Source organism: Ctenopharyngodon idella, chromosome 17, assembly GCF_019924925.1.
Source record: "Ctenopharyngodon idella isolate HZGC_01 chromosome 17, HZGC01, whole genome shotgun sequence".
NCBI lineage: Eukaryota > Metazoa > Chordata > Actinopteri > Cypriniformes > Xenocyprididae > Ctenopharyngodon > Ctenopharyngodon idella.
In genome coordinates this window covers 17,416,901-17,431,127 of record NC_067236.1, presented here as the reverse complement: position 1 = coordinate 17,431,127, position 14,227 = coordinate 17,416,901, and the positions used below count along the sequence as shown (strand labels likewise).

General features: G+C 37.1%; 1 protein-coding gene across 12 annotated transcripts in view; it reads right to left on the bottom strand.

Annotated features, from left to right (window-relative positions):
- Positions 1-14,227, bottom strand: part of gphna (gephyrin a) — a 97,576-nt gene that overhangs the window by 3,098 nt on the left and 80,251 nt on the right. For 8 of the 12 annotated variants that reach the window (XM_051868352.1, XM_051868354.1, XM_051868353.1 and 5 more), the window contains 10 exons: positions 12,643-12,735; positions 12,100-12,155; positions 11,471-11,590; positions 10,155-10,213; positions 9,181-9,334; positions 8,962-9,083; positions 3,973-4,060; positions 3,430-3,503; positions 1,810-1,874; positions 1,276-1,377 (listed from right to left, as the gene is read on the bottom strand). In XM_051868352.1, coding sequence (XP_051724312.1) covers positions 1,276-1,377; positions 1,810-1,874; positions 3,430-3,503; positions 3,973-4,060; positions 8,962-9,083; positions 9,181-9,334; positions 10,155-10,213; positions 11,471-11,590; positions 12,100-12,155; positions 12,643-12,735 — 933 coding nt within the window. The remainder of the gene's footprint in view (positions 1-1,275; positions 1,378-1,809; positions 1,875-3,429; positions 3,504-3,972; positions 4,061-8,961; positions 9,084-9,180; positions 9,335-10,154; positions 10,214-11,470; positions 11,591-12,099; positions 12,156-12,642; positions 12,736-14,227) is intronic. The other 4 variants (XM_051868355.1, XM_051868361.1, XM_051868360.1 and 1 more) reach the window with 1 other exon arrangement.

The window sequence follows — 14,227 nt, the reverse complement described above, 5'->3', positions numbered from 1 at the left end:
GTTTTTGTGGTACTTTTTGATGGTGTTTTGTTTGTGGAGCTTGACAGCCACTGATCATTGTATGGAAAAGACTGTTTTTCTATTTTAATACATTTTAAAATATAATTTATTCCTGTGATGGAAAACTACGTTTTCAGCAGCCCTGATTTGGTGCTCAAGTAACATTTCTCTCTATAAACAATGTTGAAAATGGTTGTGCTAAGTAATATTTTTGTGGAAACTGTAATACATTTCTTTTTCAGGATTCTTTGATTAACAGAAAGTTCAAAATAACAGCGTTTATAATATTTTGTACAACTTGTGATCAATCAATGTATCATTACTGAATAAAAGTATTTTTTCTCTCTGTATACTTTGAATAAATAATAATAATAAAAAAAAAACACAGCATAAAGATTTTACACTTCTTTTGTGTTTTTATGGAAAAATATGAATTTGTAACGTGATGAGGGTGAGCAGATGATAACAAAATCTTCATTTCTGGGTCAACTGCCCATTTAAAGAGTCTTTTTGATGTCAGAGTTCAGTTTGTCTGGTTGGTGTGAAAGCTGCACTCACGTTGATGATGCAAATGTACATTTGTGTTCATGTACATTTTGGAGCCCAAAAATACTGGGGCTAGGGGAAAGGAATTGAACTCTGGTTCAGACCAAAGCAATCAAATAAAGTATGAAAACAACCCAAGATTATCTGATAAAACAAATGTGTAGCACACTACTGAAATCAGTCAAGGAAGAAGAATGTGTCGAGTGCAGAGGTGCCCTTCACCACATCAACAAGAAGGGAAGAGGGGCATTGAAAGCAAAAGGAGGACAGGACTATTTCAGACAAATAGCAATTTCAAGACACTAAGCCACATCACGGTACACAAACGGAAGGGCTTTGAGAGGTTGCAACAGAACTAATAACTACATGGAGCGCCATGGACGCAAAAAAAAAAAAGCAAAAACACAAAGCTTCTCTCAGAAAACAGAACAGAAAGCGTCACATTGGAAAATCAGAACAAAAATATTACTTCCTATGTTTCATTTCATTGTGTTTTGGAGATTGTTAGATTAGACAAGGCTTTTTCGTGTTTTATTATCTTGTGACCGTAATAATTACATCATACTGGTCCCAAATGAGCCCAAGTGCACTAAAAGAGATTTTGTCTTAAATCCTGTTCTGATTTCGAAAACCAGTTAATTAGGGTTTTGTGTCAAAATTTCAAGTCCATTTCCGTTTTCTGAGCGCGGGCTGAAGACAGGGCTTATTTCCTGAATTAAGTGCACCTACTTCCTCGTGGGGGAGGAGGCACAGGCAGTCTGCTGGCCTCGCTGTCACTCAGGGGCACAGTCTCCAGAAGAGTCGCCCCTGTGTCTCTGTAGGTGAAATTACCTTTAAAGGGGAATATAGAAATCGCCACTGTCACCACTGCCTCGACCACCTGGTTTCTGAAGGCACAAGGTGGGAGCACAGTGGGCTCGGGGTGGGGGCAAGCCTGGGGAATCTGATCGGGCCAGTGGGCAAGCAGGGAAATGCAGGTTTGTAGAAAGGTACATAAGTGGGCAACCGTGGGCTGATTATATTTTATGGAGAATGGACCATTTAGTTTGGAGACTACTATAGAGATATGTAGGTTTATGTATAAACTTAGAATAAGGGAAATTATTCTAATAGGTACAATACATACGTGGGAAAAACAGGAAACTTGAGTCACCTGGGTTTGTGTTTGTACATGTTCTCATTTGTGTAAATTCTAAATAGCTCCAATTCTTCCTGTCAATACGTCTCTGTTCGTTCGCATGCCAAATACACAGCAAATTGTACCTGGAAGGGCGAAGATCAGTTTTCTGGCACCGTCAATGTCTAAGGTGGCAAACGTAGTAGGCAAACTGAAACAGAAACAGAATAAAGCATCAATATTCTGCATTCCAGGAACAACCAAAATCATTTTTTTAAAACAGATTCCCTAATCAAACTTAATATGTCAAGGGAAAATGTACAGTCAGTTGGTTATCATCACAAATCATTACACGGCTCTGTGAAACTCTTAATTCTGACTGGCATTCAGCAATCAGATGTTTCCTAATATTTTCTGTTGTCTGCTCATGTGGTTAACTGAACCTGCCACCACTTTCATATCTATCATTTCACACTGAAACTAACGCTCTTTTGTTTCATACTAACGGCACTGGCATCATCTTGCATCTCAGTCATCAGTTATAGTAATATCAACCTAAAATGAGCTGAATGCCATAAACGACCAATTAGAATCAAGTATTCTAGACTAGAGAGCCATGTAATAAAAAGCTAGAATGATGATGTTACACTTTATTTAATATGAACCATTGTTATTGTTAACTAAAACTGTCATTAAAGGCACAGTATGTAAGTTTCGCCGCTAGAGGTCGCTTATTCAAAACAAGCTATATAACAATGATTAGTTTTCTGTCGATGAATGTGTCCAAACAGCTGCTCACCTGTCTAATAAAACACATAATATATTAAAGCGTCTTTAGAGTTTCCATGGTTTCTATGGAAGTAAAACCGGAAATCGGGGGTAAGGCGGATATGACGTCATTGACAGGTGATGCGATGACACAGGCCGTTACACTGGTTAAAACTGCTGATTTCTCTGGATTTAAACAATGTTGGAAATATCTGGCATAATGTAAGAACACAAGTCAACAAAATACATAACATTGTTCTAGTGGTTTTTGGATATTTTAATCCAAAAATCTTACACATTGTGCTTTTAAGCTGAAATAAATAAAATAAAATAAAATAAAACTAACATTGGAGGAAAAACTTAAACAAAAATTAGAAATTGACTATTTTATTTATCTGAAATAAAATAAGTTTAAGATGAAGTACCAATATTACTAAAACTACAACTGAAACAAAAAATCCAAGCTAAATAGAAATAAAATAAAATAATAAATATATATTTGTATAAAACTAATAAAATGACAAAAGCACATATCAAAATGACTAAAACAAAGTAAAATAAAAACCGAAAAAACAAAAATAAAAGCAAATGTAACATCAATAAAAACTGTAATACTATATAAATAATACTAAAGTAACACTTGTATAACACTTGTGCCTTTTTCGGTTTACTTTGCTTTGTCTTTGAATCAGATTACATGCCTACATGTATGTTCAAAAACCATCTGGTGCATATTTCACACAAAAATGGCAAGAACTGAAGAAAAATGTTTGGCGGGATGCTTCGCAACTTTTGGGAGTCGGGATGCACTGGTTCTTATCAATATTTCAGCTTTGCCAAAATCTTGGAGGTCATGGCACTAAACCACTAAAAGAGTTTTTTTTAGAGTTAGTTTTATCCCAGAGAACAAACAAATGCCTCCCCTCACGTCAGTGCCGCCCCGTCCAGACTTTACCCAAGTCTAGCTCTGGATGACTAACACTGCTTCTCTGACTCACCCTGGCTTCATAAACACTCGACCGAAGTGGATCTGGGCATGGAGGTCTATATCCAGCACCTGCTTCAGGTAGTCCTGTAGAAAAAAAAAACAAAAAAAAACAAGAAAACAGAGACGTTAGTGGTGTGTGAGAGTGTTTGTGTTTCTCCTCGCATGTAGTACAACACATCTATCCCTGCCTGGTGAAGTGAAACATTGGGTAATTAAAGAGCTCTAATTAATAGGGTGGAAAATCAAGAGCAAGAGGCGGTCAGTGCACTGCTGCCTGGGCAAAGACCCAAAATAAAAGGTCAGATTAACAAGTGTTGCTTTGTGACAAAAAAACAAGCAGTAACACTAGATGGCAGTAAAGCACACGGTGACCTGCGGCATGAGCTCTTAAAGTGTTTTGATCCGAGATCTCATGGCCTTTGGGTAAACCAATGGAATCCTCTCTTTGACATGAAGCAGATTGATCTGTGAGGCCGCATTCCTTTATTGAGAATCTCGGACATTTCAAGCATGTGACCTTGTATACACTTCCAGACAACTCCAATCAACTGACCTTCTCACCCATGGACACGCCCCCAGAGGTGATGATGACATCAGCACGGCTAATGCCCTCATTTAGGGCGTTCAGCAGGTCGTCTGGGCTGCAGGGGGAGTTAGAAAACATGTTCATGCCAAATGACTCCCGTTTTCTCTGCGCCACATCCATTACTGGCATATTGGTGAAGATAAAGTGATAGTTCAACCAAAAATGAAAATTCTTTCATCATTTACTCACCCTTAAGTTGTTCCAAACCTGTATAAATTTCTTTGTTCTGCTGAACACAAAGATATTTGGAAGAATGTTTGTAACTAAACAGATCTCGCCCCCCCATTTACTACCATAGTATTTTTTCTACTATGATAGTCAATGGGGGTCGAGATCTGTTTGGTTACAAACATTCTTCCAAATATCTTCCTTTGTGTTCAGCAGAACAAAGAAATTCATACAGGTTTGGAACAACTTGAGGGTGAGTAAATGATGACAGAATTTTCAGTTTTGGGTGAACTTTCACTTAAAAAGTGAAAAAAGGGGAGTTAGAAAACATGTTCATGCCAAATGACTTCCATTTTCTTTTTGCCACATCCAGGTTCACACATACTCCATTTGCCTATTTTTTTTCCGTGCCCATGTTAACAGATTAGAGCATTCACACTGCACACGGATGCGGTCCGGTATTGCATTTTAGGAGCGATCGTTTACCAAGTCCATTTTTGCTGACGCGTTGAATTAAAGTGACAGTGCATTGTTCGCATAAAAGTAAACATGGATTGACACGAAAATGTAGTAATTTCATCATAAACGCATATAATTACGCTCTATTGTGTTTCACATTCAACATATGGCTTTTTGCTCAGGGTTAAGCAAGGAAAACTACACCTTACCTCATATTTAGATGAGAAAGGCACTTGTCTCTTCATGGAGGTGGAAAAACAAAGTTCTTTATGACCCGCATTTCTTGTATGAAGATTTAAATCCAAAAGAAAAGGCATGTTTTGTCAATTGTAAGTTTTAATTGAAAATGTTTGTGATTTTAATAAGAAAAGTATGTTTAAATGTTTTGCCACTTGCTTGAGCAACTTAAGATTTAAAGTAATGAATTGAATAATAGATTGTTTAAATTTAGTGCGTTTGAACGCATTGTTGGGGGTACCGCATTACAAGTAACTTGAGTTACATAATCTGATTACTTTTAAGTAACTAGTAAAATTATTTATTATTATTTTTAGATTTACAACAAAATATTTAAGTTACTTTTTCAAATAAGTAACACAAGTTTATTGACTAACAGCTCATTTATTGACTGACAGCTCTCCTTTCCCCATGTTGAGGGAAATCGGGAGTAAGTGCCGAGGCATTGTGTAAACATGATGTTTATTGTGTTTCTAGACTAAATGTGAGCATTTACTCATCTCACTTGCAAAAGTCAGTATTCCTCAAAATGAATAAAAACAGTAAAATGCAATCTAAGAATTTTGCACAAACCTGCAATACTTAAATATATTAAGGGGGCTTTCACACTGGCAGTTTAGTTCAAAACGGGGCACGGTTCGCATGAAAAATCGCTAATGTGAAAGCTGTCATGCAGACTCGGGTGCACACCAGAGTACCGAACCCGAGACTACCTGAAGGAGGTAGTCTGAGTTCGGTTGCACTCGGACTGTGCCACGGTTCACGTGAATATGAAAGCAACACGGACTAGGGTGCGCACTTGCGCAGGAAGTAAAGTAACCTGCGCATGCGTTTTAGCTGATTATAATATATTTACTTTAATAAAACACATGTAAGAGATGATAGTGCTGATGATTTACCTTGGATTCGAGCAGGAGTGAGCCTGCAGTGTATTCGCGCTTTGCGAGTGCAATCAGAGCGGCAAATTAATGGTAATCAGTTGTCTCCTCAAAATAGTCTGTTTGCAAGCAGCGGAAAACCGTCTACATCAGTGGTCTCAAACTGCCGACCCGCGGGCCATTTACGGCCCCCCTTCCCCCTCCACCCGGCCCGCAACTGATCTCAAAAATAAAACATAATCCGGTCCGCTAAATTATTATTATTCTCTACTTGTCTCATACCATATTCCATATTCAAAAGAATGACATGATTCTATAAAAAAAAAAAATAAATAAATAAAAAAAAGTGCGCAGGCAGATTTGATGAGAGCTGGTTCAGGGCTTTCGTAGTTTATTTGTTGTTTGGCTAAAAAGTGTGAATGAAATATGTTCTTTTCCAAACCGAAAAGGAAAGTGGATAAGGAACACAGACAGTTTCAAGAAAGATGGAGTAGTATTTTTTTGCAGTATTTTTTCGTGGAGTTTAATGGAAACTCTACCTGTCTGATATGCAAAGAAAAAGTAGCCGTTCTAAGGGGCCATTTACATATTGCGTCACAAAAGCGGCCAAACCGCTTTCTCCTCCTTTCCAAAGCGCTTTCGCTCCTGTGGCGTCTGTCATTGCTATGCAACCATGAACTGCGCTCTAATAACAAGATGTCTTCATCTTGATGCGGCATAGGCACGCCTGGAACGAGCGCGCCGCACCGCGCTTCTATTATAAGCGTGCCTGCCTAAATTACACTAAAAGCACTCGCGCAAGTCACGATCGTCGATTTAAACCACCGAAACACGTCCGATGCTACCAATAAACGTTACCGATGCTCAAACGGCATCTTGGACAAATGTGGCTCAGCTGTGTGAGCAGAAGCGCTGCCAGTTGTCTGGAAAGAAATAGAATAGTGTACAAATGTGTTCAGGGATTGCATTTGTTTAGTACAGTGTTGTTCAGTGCAAGATTTTGATGTTATTTAAGCTAAAATAAAGTAAGGGAAAATATTTGCACTAACTATTAAAAACGAATACTGTATGTAACAATGAGACACTGCTATTTACATTTTTTAGTATGGCAAAAATATTTTAGTAATGAAATTTGAAGTAAATGAGAAATAATGCAAAGGAAAGTAAATTTTCTGAAATTTTGCTCTTTCTAGTGCTTGAATGTTAAAATGGCCCTCCTATGAGGTGTCAATCACAGCAATGTCCCCCAGCCAATTTGAGTTTGAGACCCCTGGTCTACATGTGATGCACATACAGGAAACCCAAGTGTCATTTACGCTGCTGCACATAATAGCACCAAATTAATAAAAAAAAAAAAAAACACAATTTACTGACCGCATTCTGTTTTCTATCATGCGCCGTGCATGTCTGTGATGACGTAAGATGAATGCAAACGCACCAGGGTTCGATAGAATCAATTTGAGTGTGAAACCCAACCAACACTGCGGGGGGCACCAGGAACAATCGTGCCCAGGCTCGGCCCGCAGCAAACGAGCCCAGTGTGAAAGCCCCCTAAATTAAACAAATATACTTTATGTATTTAATCTCACTTTATTAACCAATGTCTTTGACCTTCGATGATCCAGTTCAACTATACTAATAAGCAAAAATGACTTTAAATAAACATCACATTTGTAATCAGCCTGAAGCCTATTTATTTCACTCTTGGTGTGAAAGGGTCTTTACATTTGCCAAAATTAGAACTTTTTTGTTGTTATTAAAAAAACAAACAAGCAAGCCCAGCCCAGGTGAGAAAAAGTAACGCAAAAGTAATGTAATGCATTACTTTCCATTAAAAGTAACTAATGCAATTACTTACTTTTTTTTTAGGGAGTAACGCAATATTGTAATGCATTACTTTTAAAAGTAATTTTCCCCGATACTGTTTATCCGTGAATACGTCAATGAAATATTGTATAACTGTAATGTGTACAAAGAGAATTATAATGCTGAAAAAGCATTTTCAGTAACAAACTTCTGGATTTGAAATATAAAAATAACGAATAAATGTTGTGTTTGTGGCATATAGCCGCCTATCAGTTGCATCATATGTGAAAGCACGAGTCGTGCTGCTTGCGCTGCAAATGGAGTATGTGTGAACCTGGTGTTTCACTGTTACTAGGGCAAATTGAATGCAAGAAATATCCTGAATTTAATATTTTTATTCATCAAGGACACATTTAATTGATCAAAAGTGACAGTAAAGACTTTTACATTGTTGCAAAAAATTTATTTGAATCTTTTTTACATTGTTACAAAAGATTCAAATAAATGTTGTTCTTTTGAAATTCGATTCATATAAGAATCCTGAAAAATAAAAGCATGTATCACAGTTTCCACAAAAATATTAAGCAGCACAACCATTTTCAGTATTGATAAATTAACATTAAAATGATTTCTGAGGGATCATGTGACACTGAAAATAGGAGTAATGGCTGCTTTGTCATCGCAGGAATGAATTACATTTTAAAATATATTCAAATAAAAAAATAGTTATTTTAAATGTCAATAATATTTCACAATGTTACTGTTTTTACTGTATTTTTGATCAAACAAATGCAGCCTTGGTGAGCATAAGATTTTTAAAAAATCTTACTGAATCCAACCTTTGAACTTTATAATGTTATAATATATAATTAAATCACATATCAATATTTAACCTCCAATACTTCAACTGAAAAATAAATAAATATGACACCTGTTCTTCTACTGTCCTTACTTTTCCTCTTTTTGGATAGACTTCATTGGATATGTCAGCAGAATTACATAAAGCAACAAACAATACATTTCGAAATACACAATACCTTGTTATATTCTATATTTATACTAAATGCATTAAATACTTCAGTCAAATTAAATTTTTAATCACTGTAATCACTGATACTATCAATGTAAACCTATTTGTAGTTGCTACTTATACATGTCTTTGTATACATCTTTACAGTATACGTATGTGAATACAAATAATGGTGGAAAAAATACTTCAGAGGACTGCAGGAAGTGCTGTCGTTCAGTAAATTCTGCTGAGACGTTGTATGAATCTGTATCGATTCTAATATATGAGCTGGAGTTTCAAAGGAGTGCTGAGGTTGGAAAGATTTAGACATGTGCAAAGCTGACTGTGAGTCTGTGTCTGTGTGTGTGTGTGTGTGGGCGGTAAGGGAGGGATGCTGACTTGTCTCCGACGATGCCGAGGTTGATGGTGGGATAGCCGTGCTCCTGAATGGTGGCCAACAGTGTGGATCGGTTACTGTCCCTGATCTTGCCTGGGTGGAGGTCATCCTCAGGGTTTAACAACTGCACATACAAGTTTATATAAACACGTTGAAACACGATTTAAATTACAATGAGCAAAACAGAGTATAACAAAGCAACAGACACAAGCAAGCCCTACCTCATTGCCGGTGGACATTACTGCTACAACTGGGAATTTCTGCACCTCCACCTCTGTGACTCCTACAGTGGCCAAGAGGCCGATCTCAGATGGACCCATGTGAGTGCCCTTAGCTAACACACACTCTCCACGCTTGATATCATGACCTATAGGCCTGTGTGTGACACAAGCAAGAGAACAGACTAACATCAGCCTTTATAATACCAGTTTATGTTATGAACTGGAGCCAGATTAAGAATATTTACATCAAGCTGATCCTGGAGAAAAAAAACAAAAAAACAAAACAAAACAGTTTCCACCGAAATATTAAGCTGTACAACCGTTTAAACACTGATCATAAGAAATGTTTCTTGAGCAGCAAATCAGCATATTAGAATGATTTATGAAGGGTCATGTGACACTGAAGACTGGAGTAATGATGCTGAAAATTCAGCTTTGCCATCAGACATAAATTACATTTTAAATATATATATAGACAGAAAACTGTTATTATGGGCAAAGCACCAAAGGTTAAAAGGTAAAAATGAATTTAATTAATTTTTGATGAACCCAACCACTCTCAAAAAACACACAAACGAATTTACAGTATACAGTACATGAGTATACAGAGTCGAAAAATACCCAATTTTCCCATATCAGCCATTTTGGGCGGCAGTCATTTTTTAAAAATTTTGTTGTAAAATGCTCTATTTTATGAACGCATTGTCATATTGATAGGAACTCGGAAAGTGTCATTGGTACCATGCCCTGAAGGTACTCAAAAAGTTGAGATGGCGCCACATTGTGGTCAAAAAATGCACATCTGACTCTTGATTAATTTTGCCTGTTGCCGTTCTAAAAACTCAAGTTAAAAATCAGTTCAACTTTCAAAAAAAGCTGGCGGGGAACGAGTTAAGATGGAAAAACAGTAAAAATCGAGTTTAGTTTAAAAAAAAGTCTCTTTTTTTGAGGAAGCAAACTACAGTCCCACTCACCTGATATCCTGTCCTGGACGGGCCTGAACCAGGATCCTCACCTCCAGCTCCTCTGTACCCTGTAATTCATAACCGACCAGACTAAGACACCTGTACACAATGAACATCCATTTATAATCAAAGTTCCTACACACTGTTTAGAAGGGTGTTTGTGTGTTGTGTTTTTTGTTTTATCCATATTAAAACCATAACACAAAACATACTATTGCAGTTTCCTTAAAAATACTGCTGTATAATTTATTGTAATTATATAGTTGTAGATTACTTGTGTTGTTTTCTGTATTTTAAAGGGTTAGTTCACCCAAAAATGAAATTTCTGTCATTAATTACTCACCCTCATGTCGTTCCACACCCGTAAGACCTTCGTTCATCTTCGGAACACAAATTAAGATATTTTGATGAAATCTGAGATTTTTTTTTTATCCTCTATTGAAAGCAACGAAATTACCACATTCAAGGTCCAGAAAAGTAGTAAAAACATTGCTAAAACAGTCCATGTGAGTACAGACGTTCAACCTTAATATTATGAAGCGACGAGAATACAAAAATAACGACAAGTTTGTCTCTCCCCTGTCATTCTGCTAAGCTATTTACGTTGCAGAGCTTCAGTGTTTACGTCCGAATGGCGGCTCAGTATTGGTCGGCTCTGGTCATGTGAGCAGCACGATGCATGTGTGATGCTGACGCAGGAATTTGTTGAATAAAGTCGTTATTTTGTTTTGTTTTTGCGCACAAAAAGTATTCTCGTCGCTTCATAATATTAAGGTTGAACCACTGTACTCACATGGACTATTTTAACAATTTTTACTATTTTTACTACTTTTCTGGACCTTGAATGTGGTAATTTCGTTGCTTTCAATAGAGGATAAAAAAAAAATCTCGGATTTCATCAAAAATATCTTAATTTGTGTTCCGAAGATGAACGAAGGTCTTACGGGTGTGGAACGACATGAGGGTGAGTAATTAATGACAGAAATTTCATTTTTGGGTGAACTAACCCTTTAAATATATTTGGTTGAGTTTTTTATTGTCTTTAAACACCTTGAAGTATGCATGTTTCACTTTCGGGACAAAATCCATGAAAATTGTCTTAAAGTAGTTAATACTAACAAAATGGGCAGCATCCTTTAAAGGTAGAAATTACTCATAAAAGTACTTTTACTCTTTTTAAAAAGCTATTCTTTTAGAGATATGGTTAATTTTGAGTAAGTTACAAGTTATTTATTAGAAGTTATTTGCTATTTACATTTATTTAAAATATTATATATGAATTAAAATAGTTAAAAAGAGTGTGTGGTTGAGAGTGTGACACTTACGTCTTCAGACTCTCGTAGCAGTTCTGTGTCTTCTACTTGCACTACAGCGTCTGCACCACATGGGATAGGAGCACCTGTCGTCACCCTCATCACTTGGCCTGGCATAACTGTGAGAGTGGGCTACAAACAGAAAAAGACCCTTCACCACTGTATCAAAAAAAACATACATGTGTGAAGGCTGTGGTGTGAAGGCAACACACAGATGTTTTGTATTTACTGATACTGGGATTATTCACATAAAATAACATACATTGTTATCTGTATGGCATCATAAGAAACAACAAAATGACCCATGAAACACATGCAAACACACACTCCAGACAGTGCACTGTATGGACGTCAGCCATGAGCACTGGCCTGCACTCTGCTGCACATAGCCCACGGGGATCTCCCCCCCCCCTCTCTCTCTATCTTTCTGTGTAATGCACTCATTAAACACGCTCACTGATTCTGAGTTTTCTTGCCATCTGAGCACATAAGCCTCCTGCAGACACAAGGTCCAGTGCAAAAGCAGGCATTTCCAGTGTATGTGTAAGGAAGAGAAACTCAGCATGTTCACATCAGGGTTTAATGGCACAACAGTGAAAGAAGACTAGTTTAGCTAACAAGTTGGTGTTAGCTTAACTCACCTGCTCCCCAGCCTGAGACTCCCCAATGATGAAGCGATCACCAGGGCCATCAGCAGCTGAAAAAGAGTACCTCATTGAGTTCATTTCAGAAGGTTTACAGGTTTGGTGAATGAGATTCTAATGGTAAAAAGGTTGTTATATCTTATTAAGCTTATTATAATAAAGTATTAAGGGTAAAAGGGAAATAATCGTAAATTCTAATGAATATGTCAATTGCGCCTTTTCATCGGCACAGTGCAGGTGCCAATTTGGACCCGTTCCAAAAGGTGGTGGACCGGAAAACTGGCAACAGTTTCTTGAACAGCAAACAGCAAACATCATATGTGTGAAATGATTTCTATGGATTTGATTTGTTGATGTATCTACCTTCTACATATATAAATTTAACGGTGGTATAAAATCAGTGAATTAAATTACCTTGGAACAAACTTTCTCAAAATGTTTTTTCGTGTTTGCAGGAATTTGTTTTGGTAATGTGAACTACCCTGAAGATTTAATGTGCAAATGTATGTTTATAGGCAGGTTATCTAAATGGGTAATCACCTCGAACAGCATAGCCATCTTTAACTGACGCAGGGAAAGGAGGCAGGTTGTCTTTGGCATAGACGTCCTGAGCCAGAACTCGACCCATTCCATCTACAAACAAAGAAAAAATTCTGATGAACTCATACAATCATGAATACAACACAAAGAAAGTTAACTTCCTCATAAAAGTCAGAAAGGGAAAATGTGCCTAGATTAGAGGCCAGCAAAAGCTACATGAGGACGCAAATGCAGACATGCAGCCAGACAACATGAACAGAGGGATGTAAAAACAAGGACAGTGCATATTATGATGTACACTCTAAACTAATTTAACCCTTTCAAGCGTGAGTTTAAAATATTCTAGCTGACCCCCTAGAGTGAGTTTTTTTTTTTAAGGCGACCGTTATTTTGGAAAGTTTGCCCTTATTGTTTCCTTGGCGATGCGTCATGCTTGTCACGTAACACACCGCAGCCACAATAACACTGTGTGACAGATGTTTCGCTATTATTTTGTTTTTCCTTTTTTTTTTTTTTTTTTTAATATTCACAAACTTGCTTACCATGTCATCAACTATCTGATATTCTCAAATATGTGTAAGTGTGTGTGTTTTAAAACCTTTATAAATAATCTTTATCTTGATCTATAATGCGAGATGGGCGCCACCATCTTAGTTTGCTCCGCAGTTCAGAGTCCTGTCAGTCGGATTTACAGCAGGTGAATTCATCAGTTTCTCACGAAATACATGCAAGTAAGTGGCTGGTGAACTGGAAGAATAATAGAGTAAACTTTATAGTTACTATATGTGTGTCTGATATGAATAAATGCTGGCAAATTATATTTGAATGGATTATTATTGCTGCTTCCACTGATTTATAAACTCTAAATGTATTGTTTTACTGGTGCTTATGTGTATTTACATGTCTGAAACCCTAAAAAAAACATTATGTGGCTGAAAACACTGCATAGCTGTGAAATATGACAAGCGCTGAGCGCCTCCGTCTCGCAGCCAAAGCGTGAAAGCACAGTTTGAATCTGGCAGTTATGTGACGTCATTCTAAATCCCATATGTGGGACCGTACTCTCAGGAGCACAGAAATAAAAATCCCATATGTGGGACTGTGCCGCTCAAAAGGTTAATAAGAAAAATAATGTATTTTATTAACTGTCAGTTAAACATGTTTATTCTGGTAGCCTGCAAGCTAACAGGTTAGCAAATTAGTATGGCATACTGATAATTGACAAACATACCGCTAATTGACAAGCCTGCTAACCTTGCACACACACACTGGCACAAATTATACACCATCATTTGTAGTATTTATTAGCTAGCACTGCTACAAAAAGATAACCCATAATAGTGAAACTGAACACTTTAGTGTAATAACATCCTTAACCCTTGAAAATGTGAGGGGAAAAATAATAATCTATCCTTTAAAAGTAGATATTTATTGTTTTTTATCCCTCTTCAAATCATCCTGACTAAAAAGTTCCTTTAATTGAGGAATCAGCCATCATATCAGTGAATCAAGCTAACCAGTTAGCATACTAACTTAGCATAACGCCAGTCAATGAGGATATTAACTATTCAGCTAGTCAATAAGC